This window comes from Argiope bruennichi, chromosome X1 (assembly GCF_947563725.1).
Source record: "Argiope bruennichi chromosome X1, qqArgBrue1.1, whole genome shotgun sequence".
Taxonomy (NCBI): Eukaryota; Metazoa; Arthropoda; class Arachnida; order Araneae; family Araneidae; genus Argiope; species Argiope bruennichi.
Genome location: NC_079162.1, coordinates 66,537,384 through 66,552,777, shown reverse-complemented (window position 1 = coordinate 66,552,777; position 15,394 = coordinate 66,537,384). Strand labels below are relative to the sequence as shown.

The following is a 15,394-nucleotide window of genomic DNA, read 5'->3' as shown; positions in this document are numbered from 1 at the left end:
TCACCGGTAACCGGCGAGACCATATAAATTGCATTGTAAGAAGTTTAGCGTGGCAGTCAATGTGTTAATGTATATAATTACGATATTTTTACGTTAGCTAGTGCCTATCATGTCAGAAGTATATTTTTCAAACTTTGTTTTTTCAACTGTGAATTAAATTCATTTACCTGCTTTTGATATATTCCAATCTCTGCATGATGTAACCCCGCGCGCAACTGTAGAGTTTATTTTTAAAACTCCACAACTAACAGTTTAATCTTGATGATCCTTCTTTAATGATTGTTTAATTGCACATGGATCTTCAGCCTTTAAAATTCTAGTTCACATAATATTGTTAAGGATAATTCTCTACATATTATAAAATCTTTTGGTGGATTTTTTTTTTTTTTAAATCCACTTAGTATCCAATGGCAACTGAAGTTGACAGTATATAAAATGTTACAAAACTCTTCACCGGTGAACGACGTGACAAATCTTTCTCCACATTATTAGGTGACAAAAAAAAAAAAAAAAAAAAAAAAGCTCCATGAGTTAAACAGTTTTTGCTTTAAATGTGGGGTATTATTGCACAAAATGCTAAAATTTGATATTCCGTGTAATAATAATAATACAAAGTTTTAAAGCCCGCTTTTGTTAATGTTTTAAAAAGGAAAAAAATCCAAAAAGTTAGAAGTCAAAATTAAATCGTAAAAGCGTGAGTCACCAAAAACAATACTATTGGAAAATTGATCTATAATGAATATCATGAGAAAGGAAATTCATAAACATTCATTAAAAATTAAAAAATATTACTAGTATGATAGATAAAAATTGCAATTTACTCAAAAGTATGTCTATCACCGTCTCGCGCTTTTACGATTTTTGACTTATAGACTTATAATCCATCTTTGATTGCATTAATAAATCATGTTTTTAAGAACTTTGTTTTGTGTATATTTTTTGTGCTTTGATACGAATTTCACCATAATGGCAAATCACTATAGTGTGCTTGTGATTTTTTTCATCCCTCCACCTCTCGCATTCGAACGTCACCCTTCCGAAAACAGTAAGCACGTGCCTGCTCCCTTTAAAACGGTATATGACCTTGTTCGAAAAATACAGCGATGACCAAATTCAATTATCTTATCAATTGGCCCTAATCTCTCTTAATTGTTTTATGTGGACATGATTGATAAAATAGATGCGATGCTTCTCTCTGTGTAGGAGTAAGTTGCTTTTAGAGTTCACTTAGGATGCCCGAGATGTTATGGAATGTCTGGGAAAGCCACGAGGTTGAATTGATTTTTGTGTGAAGGTCATAGTTGTGTTTTCTTCCACACCAACTTGGTTTTCCTTGAACACCCTTTCGTCTCTGCTGTTTCAATGGTTTCCGCGTACTTGAGCCCAGTAGCTGACTCGGTGATACCGGCCGTGATCGTAGCTGGTATAAATAGCGGTGGTAAGAGAAACACTTTGAAATCAACTGGAGTTACAATGAGGGGCCGAAGTGAAATTTCATTTCATTTTGGTGGGATTTTTGTTATTATTTCCTCTTTGCGAGTTTGGGTTTCTTTCTGAATCTGATTTACAATGGGGCAGGAAAAATTGAAAGAACATTCTTCTTGGAGAGTACATTAAATTCTGAAATTTTATAGACTATCGATAACGAAAGCAGTATGATAGCAGGGATTATTTAGCAGAAATTAAGATGCTGTTTATATAATATTCATTTTAAAATGTTTTGATATCAGTATTCCTATTTTAGAAAGGCAAAATTCATCCAAAATTGGCAATTAATCTATTATTTTTTTAATTTCTCCCTAATCCTTTATCATTAATAGTGACTTATTTCAAAAAATTTTTTTAATTATACAGGATAAATTAGGAATCATTAAAAAATTGTTTGCTAAAACATAAGTTAATAAACGTCCAAAAAATAAAAGAAAAATTTATCGTAAACAACTTTAAAAAATAATTTAGTGTTTAGAAACTACTCAACACTAAATACTGAAAACTCAATATTGAAAATAACTTAGTCTTCCTGTATGTCATTTAAAATTTTTTGCCTCTAAATTAATATTAAAAATTATATTTAGTCTCAAAATCTAATTGAATTTAGTTCTTTAGTTTCTTAATTACAATTAATAAAAGCAGTTTATCCAACACTTAAGTCGGAATATATTTTCACTCGCTACATTTATTTAAAGTCTTTTTTTTTAAATATTAAAATTTCAAAATTAAAAAATAATACATTTTGGCTGTACATCATTTTCATTTCTGCCTGAATTTACTGTTTTCAGATTCCGGATTTTAAACAGGTATGATTTTCATTATATATTTTTTTTCCAAATTTAATTATATTTATGCGCCATTTGTCTGTTTATTAAGTTTGATTTTTGATTATAATTTCATTTTCTTTTGATTCAACTTGAATCAGATAAAGTACGCGATCATTTTTAAATAAATTTCGTAATTACTTTTTTTTTTGTTCCAGATTGTGTATTTTGATTTTATATGTTTTCCGTCTATTAATTAATTAATATACGGAAATAGTGGCCATTAATTAATATACGGAATAGTTGATTTTTATGTAATCACTATATTAATGCAATTCCCGAAGAAGCTAGCTGACTTGGCTTCTGCCAATTTTTGAAATAATTTACATCGAATTTAAATAAATGAAATGTTATTAATCCATACATCTCATTAGTCAATTACACTTGCATTTAAGTATTTGTATGTGATATAAATATTAGTATAAGTTATATAGGAACTATAAAATAGTTAAATAGTATAAGTTATATAGGAACTATAAAATAGCTAAATAGTAATGTAAAAATGAAAATTATTAGAACTCTGTTATAGTGTCGCAAAACATGACTTCTAAAGCGTTGCGTTTGCATGTATGAATCAAAATATTTAGGACAAATTTAGCAATACATATATATCTTACTTCATAACAACTGGAACTCTTATAACGTAGCAAAACATGACTTCTAAACCGTTGCGTTTGTATGTGTGAATCAAATTACTTGGGACAAATGTAGCAATACATATATCTTACTTCATAACAACTGGAGCTCTTATAACGTAGCAAAACGTGACTTCTAAACCGTTGCGTTTGTATGCGCGAATGATATTATTTAGGACAAAATTTGCAATGCATCTTCATAACAACTGAAAGAAATGCATATATAATAGTGTCAGTCCATACTTATGGGATTCAAACCAAATTTGTTTTATACTTTTAATTTTTATTTCATTTTACGACATGCAGGAGAAAAAGAGAAAAAAAAGATGCGACTTCACAACATAGCGTAAGGCATCCTATAATCAAACATTAGATGGTATGCACAGTTATATTTGTCAAGTGTGTCAAATAAATTGCTTCCGTTTCTTTACTCTGTCTTGTTGCTCTCAGTTGTCTCCATTAAACCAATTATATACTGTTATAGGTATATAACAAAGCGAAATAAGGTGACTGTACATAATATTATTTTTTCACATCTCTCTTGTTCTCTCGTCATAATTAAAATTAAAAAGAAAAATAAACGTCCTAATATTTTTTCTTCATGGCAGTCTCAAAAACTGTCGTTTGGTGCATCTGTACTATATTATTGATATTCGTTGCTATGCCACTCGTTTGTTGTTCATTGAATTACTCTGACAGTTGATTGTGATTGGATTGGATTTGTAAATCAACATCTCAATTTAGAACTACTTGGAAGCTTTTGGAGGAGGCGAAAAACAAAAGGAACTGACCAAGAATGTTCGTTAAACTGAGCTAGACTGCATATATTATGAAAATTATAAGTTAACTAATCATCTGGTATAGATTCTTTTAACCCACTTTGTAAAGAAAACTTTTTTCCCCATTTCAATATGATATATAGCTTCGTTTAGCTAGAATTGAAGTTACATCGTAACCTATGATACCTCATTTAATATCGTAATTTTCATTTGGGATCAAATGTCGAGCACAACACACAAACTTCCACTTCACCCTCGGTGTGTTGCGGAAGTTTGGAGAGGAAGATACCAGCTCAGGTGTCGTCTTCGTCATCTAACCGTGGTTCAAAATTACGAGGTCCAGCCCAAAATAAACCTAGTGTTGCTTTAAAATGAGACTTAATATAACTAAACTAAACTACGTTTCGCCCTCATCTACTCTGTACCACATCAGTATATCAGTATGGGACATTTTAATTTCAAATATATATATATACACGATTGGATTTTAAGAAGATTTCTTTAAACAATCGTCTAACAACTTTTTCATGTTTGTTTGTGAAGATCACCATTTTATTTATAAAATTAAATTTTAAATTACAGACAAATAAAGTAGATGTCGCTAAAACATAATGAAATGTCGGCTTCTAACTCGCTAATAAAAGTGAGTTTTTTAAATTTGTTTCTGTTTGTTTATTTTTTTATTTTTTTTTCAGTATTTCTGTTTGCATTTGGAAATGCATAGATAACAGAAAAGACATGCTCAAAAAATGCTTCTCGAAACCTTAAATTTTATTAACAAATTATGTTGCTTTCGCTTTCCTCCTCTCTTGTCACTTAGATTGAAACAGGCCACGTGTGAAACATCATTTGCATGCTACTTACGTTACAGAAAACTTTTAAAGAATAACAATGAAGGTTTTATTGTCTTGTAATGTGTTTTAATTTCTCAGATATTGAGGTTATCATTCACTTTTTGTTTCTCTTTGATGTTACTTAACTTCTGACGTAATGAGTAAGTGGTTTATAATTTTACCATCCTCAGTTTCTGCGTTTCAGGTTTTCAGTTAATCAGATTTTCATGACTACTTCTTTTAAATTTAGTTAACCACTAGCTGAAATATCCAGTGTTATTTCGGATGAAATGTTTATTTTTTCTGCTTATAAAAAGCATATGGTATATTAGCATTACGTAATATTAGCACTCAATAGAATCCCAACTCATCATAAACAAATAATTTATTTAAATAACTTATTTTATATGAAATATTATTGTACTGTATATAATTTTATTATTTGCAATATTATTTTTAGTAAATACTCTTTAAGAGGTTTTTTTAACATATAAAAAAACACTGCCAAAGATATTAAAATAGAAATATAAAGAAGAAGATGTATTTGTTCAAAATTTCGTCATTGCCTAGCTATGGAAAATATATAAATTTCCTAAATTGAAAATCGTCTGCATCTATTCAATTATATAATAAATTTTTTAAAGTTGAATAAAAAATTTTAATGAAATGCAAATGGCATCATTGGAAAGATAAAATTTTAAATTTTACAATGTTATAAAAATATTTCTTGTATGATAATTTACTTCAAAGCTAATGCAATAAAATTTCGGTTAATTTCTGTTTAATTGATTATTTAATTAACTATTGCGCTTTGAAAAGTTGGCAATATTCTTTCTGTTCTTAAATAATAAGTGCTTAATTTAGTTCAGTTCGGCCCAGTTGTTTGAAAGAAGATGTGGAGTGTGCATACATAAATAAACACAATGGTATTTATATTAAGATCATACCATTAAGCATCATTATTGAGCTTTTACGTCAATATTTGATTCAGTGATGATAATCTCGATAATCAACAATCATCACGATCAGCAGCAATTCACGTTAATAATCATCATCACGTGATTCATGTTAAACAAGCTGCACCAATTTAATTTTGGAATCTTTTGTGTGTTTGGATGAAGAGAATAGAACGTAACGCTACGTGCACATCTGAAAGACAAATGATATGTGTTATTGGATTTGTCATGTGATTGCCCCGCCACATAACTCCATAACATGACGTGGGAGTGTTTTAAAGTGTTTGTTTTCCGCTTTTTTTGTTTGTTTGTTTGTTTTTTCCTCCATTAACGTCTTTTCAAAATGGAAACAGTCGAAATTTGGCGTGCGCTGCTAATATTAATGATTAAGTCGTATTATTTTCAAAAGTAACTTCAAATTGTGATAGTGATAAGACATGAAATATATTTTTGTTATTGTATTATAGTTGTATATTTAACTGCTCATTTATACTATTAAATAACATATTAAATTGCTCTCTTTTAATATTTTTGCTGCATCACTAAATTATTAAGAGTTGTGACTTCAGCTAAATTCTTCACTTGATTTTGCGTCATTTTTTCAACCCGATATATCTTAGTTACAGAATATGTTCTGCGTTAAAATAGAAGCTTTCATCACATATTCTATTGGGTTTGTTATGGAAATGTTATTTTTAAACCTGAAACTATTTTCCCTGAGTGTCGTTCATGCGTCGAGTTACTAAATTACTATATTTTTAAACTTATGATCTAAAATTGCGTCATTCATATACACTATAATTCTGTACTAATTTGACATGTTACCTATAAATTAAAGTATTTTTCGGAATCAGTTCTCTTAGTTGAATCATCGCAACAACATGCAGTGGACTCTCAATAATTCGGCAAATATCAGACCAAAGGACTACTATATAAATAGAAGTATCGGATTAATGAATGTCCATAGCATTTTGATAGCAAAATTTCTGTGTGTTGCGTACAATACTGAAAAATGTACTCCCAATAATTCTGCAACTACCCCACCTATGGGCTGCTGGTTTAACCATTATGTCGGAGTAATGAAGAATTGTAACAAATGCATTGCATAAAATATCGAAAATTATATTCTCCCACAGGTATCCTACCAGAAGATTGCCGGATTAGTACAGTTTCATAAAAAAAGGGAGAAAAAAAAACACGTTGACTGCTGCGCTGAATTTCTTACAATGTATTTTATACAGGCCGGTCACCAGTGATCCCCACGGTAGTCACGGTATTGATAGCAAAATCTATGTTTATTGTACAAAATATACAATTTTTTTTAGAAAAATTTATAATTTATCAGATACAATTTAAAAAATGAGCGGCAACCTATTACTTAAGTAATTGCCTTTGGAAAGCAATGAGATCAGATATACTTGTTTTCTTTCCAACGCTTTTCGCTCGCTCGCTCTGCTGAAATACCGCGGTAATCTTTGCATTTCTAAGAGAGATTAAGAGTACTGCATTCCCAGAACAGAATGATATCATCTAAATGAATATTAGAGAAAACGACATAGATAAGGGATTAATATGATCGCTTAACAAGCAAAATCACCCATCTCAATTTTGTGAATTTTAGAAGTGGAAAAAACAATGGATTTTTCTATGCTAACAATGAATATCATCCCCTATCCAATATGAATAATCGGCTTTATGTTCATATTAGATGTGGATGGAAAAAACAAAAAACTCCAAAAATGGTCGTTATATTCGTTCATTTCTTCCTTCGATATTTGAAAAAATGAAATAATTGATATTATTTTTTTAGCGTTGATATATTTATTTGCTATAAAATTTGTGAAATATTTGTATTGATCGCGTTGCTTAGTACTCTTCAAAATGCAATCAATCTTAATAGCTACTATTTAATTTAATCTATGAATTTTTTTAAAAAAATGAACTGATGTTCTAAATTTTGTTAAAACTTCTTTAATGCATTGTCTAATGAAACAACTTAACCCTACTGTGATTTTACAGTAATCTAAAAAACAAATGGGGTGTTTTAGGGTTCGAAAGTAAGTACATCTACCTATCTCAATACTGAAACTAATTTCCCTTTAACTTATATTGAATAGGATATTGTCGATTTAGATATTTTCTCTTGAAACTTTGCCAAATGTCCGAATTACGTTTTTAAGCGCTATAAAATATAATATTGTTTCTGGAATAGTTCCAGAATATTTTCCAGTGCTTTGTGCATAATTATGTATGCAATGATTTTCGAAAAAATGTTATGCTTTTTATGACCTCTTTGACCTTCACATATAAATCTACTTTAGTATTGTTTAATTATTATTCCGTGTATGAATTCAGATAGCGTATTTATGTAAAAATAGTTTCCAGGTGAGTTTAATTGATTTTTTTTCTAAGCATTTTAATTACTAATGCTATACTAAGTATTTTTCTAACACTTTGTGTCACATTATTATTGTATAGTAATTATTCCCTGTAGACATTCAAAAAGTGTGTTAACATAAAATTACTGTCCAGAATGTATCTAATTAATATTTTTCTAAATATACAAAGTATTACAATATTGATATTAAATAATGTTTAAGATATTTAGTTATATAGAAAAATAAAAAACGAAATAGTTGTTCAGATTTAATTTTAAAATCCAATCTATGTATCTCTTCTTAGTATATGTGACGGAATAAGAATAGGCGCGTAAATATAATAAGTTTAATAAAAATAATTTTTTAAATACGTTATTATTAAAATACCAAAAACTAGATTTTTTTTTATTTATAACTTATTATTATAAATATTTATTATTAAAAAAATCTTGATTCCATACCAACGTCAGCACTTAATATATGAGTTTGAGAAACAAAAGATTTAAAAGTGGAAATTAATTAAAGTCAATCCTCTGTTTAGTGCACTAATAAAAGTGTGTTTTTAAAACTCTGTTATTTCTTTCTTTCTTCAAAAAAAAATTTTGAATTTCAGAAGTATTTTTGTGGAGATAGTGTGCTATCATATAAACTTAAAATATGCAGTTTGTATGAGTTTACCACCATCCTGCAATTTCTTTGTGTTGGAAGTCCATCTGTTTTCTGTTGCTTTCTAATGATTTTCACGTGTTAATGCGTTTATTTTTTGTTAATAGAGTGTTAATTGTATTATATAATTGTGAGTTAGGATGTAAATAATAATTTGTTTCTTTTAAAAAATATTTATCTTATTTGCAAACATTGCATTTATATAGTGATTTTAAAAAATCGGCACTTAAAGGCTTAAGGGGTCAACGTTGTTTTACGATTTACATCTTTTAAAAATAATGATTAAAAACGCATTTCAATACAGCTGGGATATTTACAACGTTTTCTGACATATTAGGAATGAACATTGAAAATTCATTCACTGTATAGTCTTTCAGTTTTATTGATTCGAATCAATGAGTTCACTAATATCATCAGTTTTATTTTTAAATTCTAAATTTGCTTTCCATTTTATGAAAGAATAGTTTTAAACTTACCATAAAATGTACTACTAGTCCATTTATTAACAAAGCTTCAGAACTAAAGAGAGTATTCTGTACTTTGCCTTTCTTCCATATGTTGACAGAATGTGGCATATCTTATGTTTAACTTCGTCATATAATGATGAGAATTATGTATAAATTTTGAGCATCTTCCCTTTGGCCCACAGAATCCAAAATTTCACACATATCTACAGTTTTGTTATCGAAACCACGTACTCATTAATTTACTGCGTTCCTTAGTTGTCGCAAACACGTAGACAGTAATAGACAGACACTCAACCGTTTGACGAAGTTGGTCGGCAGTGTTGTTCAGATTTATTGTTCTGATAATAGAACCGTACGTCAAATTTCATCCTCCTAGCTCTCCTTTCGGTTATAAGTTAGAATGTTCATATGTACACGAATGGACAAACAAACTTACCTTTGACGTCTTTCTTGTTGATCGATTGAGCCCAAAATTTATTAGATTTAAAATTTGGTCACAGAACCACACACCGAATTTCATTTATCTATGCCTTTTGAGTTATCTTGCTCATATGACGGAAATTTATAGACCGATATATGGTCAAGTCTCGAAGAATTGGTCCGAAATTTAATACAAATCTAAAATTTTGATTCTAAAGTTAGCCTTTCTTATTTATCATGATCACACGAGCATTGGTTGACAGACTGATTTTCTTTTCACAGATTTTCTCCAAAATTTGATGAAAATATAAGTAATTTGTCAAAAATCCACTTACCAAATTTCATGCCTGTAGCGTTTTGGACTTATAAAATGTAGAAATAAATCAAAATCTAGGGATCAGATTTTTGGATTAATATAATACGTTGTATACTTCCTTTACAAAAATGTAAAAGCTTCAGGATTTAAATTTCAAATTTCTTAATTAATTTCCAGAATGCTCTTTTTTATTTAGAAAGTGATGTTTTGATTTCTAATGAGCTGCTAATTAAATGAGTTCTCATTTCAAAAGACGCCAACAGATATTATCATCATTTAAATCAAACGTGTTTCAAATAAATCCTGTTTTAAATTAAAAACAATGTTTTCCCCGCCATTCATGTTTGACGCGATGCAAAAAAAAGTTACAATGTCACGCAATATTATTGAATAAAAGATAACATCTATCTTTCGAATACTGTGTGTTGTGAATCATTGATATCTTTCCCCGCTTATAATGAATTAAACTTTTCTGTGAAATGAATGGTATGAAATCTTTCTAATACCCAAGAGCACAGTATGAGTTAGAACAAATCATTAGTTTATATCTTGTATTTTGAACTCGGGGAGTTTTATAGTTGCCATCATTTACTGCAGTTCAATAACCCTTGCATTTATCCAGCTTCTTTTGAGAAAAAGAAAAGCTATACCAATACTGCAGCAGAAGAGCTTATGGAAATGATTCATAAAATTCCCCTTTCGCATGTCTGTGTGAGTCTTTATTTCGATAACTACTAAGCTGTTCGCTTGTTATTTACATAACTGAAGGGCGTGGAAGGACTAAGCAATAAAAACTAAATAAGTGAATTGGGTCACCATCAGTGTTACGTGAGCCTTAATCCAATTATAGTTAAATAAAGTGGATCTCTCTCTATCCTGGATAGAGTAAAGCAATAGAATGTTCGGCACTCTAGAACTCTACTTGAAATCTTTCCATTTCTGACCTTCTATCTTAATTGAAATTATTTGCTTTGTTTTTAGCAGCTGTGCAGCTCTTGCTTCGTCGCTTTACGTCAACTATTGTTCTTTTTACTTTTCTACGTTTTAGTATGATCTTCATTTCTATTTAATAATCTCAGAAGTATTTTATGGTTTCTTTTTTATATATATATATTTGAAAGTTTTATGGATGCTTATTAAGTAAATTTCGCCACGAGATTGGTTGAGGTAACGCATTATAAATATTTATGTCGTTGCTTTTTGCATCTGTTCTGTTATTGCCTGGCTAAATATGAGTGCTTAAAGGTAGAAAGTCTTTTTAAATTACGATTTAGATTATTAATGCTTGTTAGATATTTTTGTCTCGAAATTGAATCGGATTTAGAGCATTATGGTCTTAAGAATAATTTTGGGACAAGACATATAAATATATATATTATATATATAAAGCATCGATAGAGGTAAAGGTAGGAACGTATATTCCCTCCTACATTCTATTTCTTTTTTGTTTCCCCTTCTTAATTTTTGTAATTCCCCTATTAACGTTCTTTTTGTTTCTGTCTTTAGAATGCCTTGTCGCCGAAAAGTCGAGCTGAAAGGAAGAAAGCGCTGACTCTTGCCGCGGTTCGACTGAAACTTGAAAAATTTAGATATCATCATGACCCAAAGTCTTCTGCACGGTAAGAGGTTTTTCTGCAGAGAATGGGCTTTCGCCAAGATTGGTCATTGCCTGGAGAATCGGTCGTCGTCCAAAACATGTGGAACTTTGATTACTGGAGGTCCAGGTTCAGGCAAGACGGCTTTATGCTGTGAATTGGTTTGGCCCACAAATATTCAGGGGAAGCAGAATTTGTTAAGCAAGAGACTGTTGGCTTACCACTTCTGTCAAGCCCATGATGTCAATAGTCTTTCCCTTTCCTTTTTCATCAACAGTATCATTAGTCAGTTAGCAGCTTCGCCCTTAATCAATGGCTACAGTGATAGAATCAAAAGTCCAGAAATCGAAGCAGCGCTTCAGTTATCTGAATGTGAGCGAAATCCTGACGAAGCTTTCAAAAAAGGTGTTCTTTTCCCTCTTCTTGAAATTGATCCTCCGAGTCAGTCTTGCTTTATTCTAGTAGATTCTGTTGACCAATCTATCTTTAGTGTTGTTGGTGATAGAAATGGAGGCAACAGTCGAAGCATTGCAGAATTGTTGTCGAATTACCATCACTTGTTTCCAAGGTGGCTTCTTCTTGTTTGCTCTTCAAGGAAACAAAGTAAAAGTGTTACTAGGATGTTCACTGGATTTCGGAAAATCAGCTTGGATGATTTGAGAAAGTCTCATGTTGTTCGAGACGTTCAACAGTATATATTATGCAGGCTGGATCAAGAAGAAGCTCTTCGACAGCATTTGAGCAGAGAAACTGCAGAAATGTTAAACCAGCTTCACATCAAAAGCAATGGCTGTTTTATGTATCTAGAGAAGGTGTTAGATGGTGTTGGTGAGAATTTCATTATGCTGAGAGAAATTCGAGAAATACCTGGTACCTTAAATGGTCTTTATCTTTGGTTGTGTCAAAGACTGTTTGTTCGAAAGCAATTCAACAAAGTACAAGCTATCTTGAATGTAATTCTTGCTTCTAGGAAGCCTTTAACTGAAGAAGTATTATTTCAATGTGTGTGGACACGAAATACTAATTTAACTTGGGAAGATTATCAAAAGCGATTAGGCCTTTTATCAAAAATTCTTATTGAAGGGAAAGGAGGAACCAAAATATTGTTTCACCACAGTTTTGCTGAATGGCTGCTTGATGTAAAACATTGTACTCAAAAATATTTGTGCCATGCGAAAGATGGACATTGCATGATTGCCATGAGATACACTGTTGCTTCACCTCATTTGACTTCTGAAGAAATTTTGGACTTCGCTTTGCATTTAAGTAAAATTCCTTTGAATACAACTCTGCAGTATCATCATTTAACATTGTGGCTAATGCATTGTAACTTACCGCTTGAAAACTGTCTTTCTAAAACTTCGATTCCCAAAGATCCGTTAACTGTTAAACTTCTAGTCAGTGCTGGTGCCCTACTGCCAACTGGAGATGCCATCAAAGATAGTAGTCCCAAGGTACCCGATGATCCCTTGAAAGCTTTGCTCTCCATTGGCGGAGACATAAATCAAATAGATAATAGTCAACGGACATTACTCCATCGTTCCTGTCATGAAGGAATTGATAATCTTGTGTCCAGGCTTATTGAAAAAGGGGCCAATTTGGAAGCAATTGATAAAAATGGACAAACACCTATTAATCTCGGTAAGTAGTGTTTATTTCTACCAATATATACATAATGTCTTACAATGACTATTGTGAATATAATTTCGTAAATAAATTATTTAGGGAAATCAAGTTGTCAAAATTTGAAAAGTGGCTCTATTGTTCTTAAAAATATAATATTTTGTTTTATTTGCAAAATTTCGGCAAAAAGATGTCCAAAATACGTATTTGCGCAATAGATTGAGTAAAAATGCTTCTATATTTCGTAACATTTGTTCTCCAATATCTTGCAAGATATTTGTAGCCTTACGCAAAGTCTATAATTTTATGTGGTAGGTAAAGGAAATGAGACTTTTATTGGAGAATATGCGAGAAAATTTCAATGAAACTACATCCGCTAGCTATTTGCATATATAGGTCATTTTTCTTATAAATAACTATTTCTATTTCAAACCTAGCTCTGATTTTTTTTTCTCTTATAATTTAGTGTAATAAGAGATAAAAGCAAAAAAAAAAAATTCTCTTATAAGTTAATCAATTTTGCTATGGCTAAACAGATTTAACCCGTTCGCCGCCCACTCTTCTATGCGAAAATTTGTTTTTCCTCTTTTTTTCACCACCTTAGAACAAACAAAAATAAAAACTCAAACAAGTAAAAATTTACAAAGTGTTTTAAACGATTTAAAGTTTTAAAATGTAGAACAACGATTGAAGCGCGTTACGGCCGCCCTGCAGAAGTTTCACTTGAAGCACTAGACGCGTTACGGACGACTAAGAGGTTAATGAGCGAAAATAAAATATTACTTTCTTTGCAATAGTAGAAGTAGAATCTCATTATTCCTATATTGTTTTGTGATAGTAGTGACCTTTTTGCCATTGTTTTTATATTTCTGAAGAGTTTAACTTATATTTTTATACTAAATTTAATATTCGCTTTATTTCCGCGCAATTAAATCTTTCTGTAAAAGTATTGAGTTGAATATTGATAATGTTTTGAATATCTATAAATATGAGCTACTTTCCCTGATTTGTTGTATAAATGTTGTATTGTTTCGCCGTTGTGTCAAATGTAATGGAGATGTAATGAGCAAAATTAATTTGAAATGTAATGAGAAGGACGAAAGTATTCCATGCTTTTACTTTACGTATTTATTTTTATAATTATAACTTATTCTACTTGCATTAGCTGCTCGTCAGGGTCACAGTCGAATTGTTGAAATGTTATTGAAAGCTGGCGCAGATCCCGATCATGCTGATAACGATGGTTGGACACCTTTAAGATCTTCTGCTTGGGCTGGTCATACAGAGGTATTTTTCCTATTTCCGTTTGTATTATCTATTTTTACACAAATTATTATGAAAATTAGCAGATAAGCTCTAATTACTTGTTAAACAGCACTGTTGTGTAAACTTAATTTCATCAAATATGAAAATTTTTATTAAAAACGTGTAACTTTCATTTTATAGTTTTAATATTTAATATAGAATTTAAGTTTTTTTTAGATAAATAATAAGTAAGTAATGATTTTTTAAGAATATCCTGTAATCCAATGGAAAAGAGTTTAGAGTATATAAATACAAGCATATTGTTTGGCAGGTAGGACTTCTCCAAGTTTAGTAATAGCAAAACTACTGTAAATTTTTAAACGAGTGTTTAAATATGTTAATGCATTATTTGCCTAGCTTGGTTTGTTGGCTGTTAAATCTTCTATTTTGAAGATTTAACAGCCAGTTTAGTTAACAGTTAGTTTTATTTTCTCAACGATTGAAATTTTATCTATCAAAAATTTTGGTAGATTTAAATTTGCATGTAAAGGTACATAAAAATGGCCTTCGTCACCAGAAGCATTCATTAATTACTCTTTATGAAACTGGCTTTGTAAATGCTACCTTTTTACCCTTCCGTGTAAATTTTTTACTGAAATATGTTTCGCATTCTGAATTGTTTTGTTTTAAACATTTCTTAGTGAATAGTTATTTAAAATGACTTGAATTTCCTTTCATAAAGAATTTTGTTTTTAAAATAAAACCCCTTTTATATCCTCACTTTTTCTATAATTTCAAATTTCATGTTGAATTTAAATTTCAAGCTTCATTTAGCATTAAGTGTAAAGTATAATTTAACTTTTAGTAAAGTAACGAAGGAGTTAAAGAATTATATATATATATATATATATATATATATATATATATATATATATATATATATATATATATACTTTATTTTCTTAGCTACCAGATAAATAATTTTGTAAAAAATACAAATTCTATGAATGATAAAATAGTATTTAGACCTTTTTAAGTATAATTGGTCAGATTCTTATATGTTTCATTGTGTTCACTTAGTTATTAGAATATTTGTGAAATCGAACATCTGTTTCAACAATATTGGGTACAAGGGATGATGCTGGATTATCTCCATCATAATAGAT

The 15,394-nt window shown here is 30.1% G+C and overlaps 1 protein-coding gene across 3 annotated transcripts in view; it reads left to right on the top strand.

Moving 5' to 3' along the window:
- The window catches only part of LOC129958227 (ankyrin repeat domain-containing protein 50-like), a 101,400-nt gene that overhangs the window by 72,432 nt on the left and 13,574 nt on the right, over positions 1-15,394 (top strand). For 2 of the 3 annotated variants that reach the window (XM_056070515.1, XM_056070514.1), the window contains 2 exons: positions 11,272-13,001; positions 14,149-14,270. In XM_056070515.1, coding sequence (XP_055926490.1) covers positions 11,363-13,001; positions 14,149-14,270 — 1,761 coding nt within the window. In that variant the 5' untranslated portion in view covers positions 11,272-11,362. Of the gene's footprint in view, positions 1-1,265; positions 1,439-11,271; positions 13,002-14,148; positions 14,271-15,394 lie in introns of those variants that run through there. The other variant, XM_056070516.1, reaches the window with a different exon arrangement.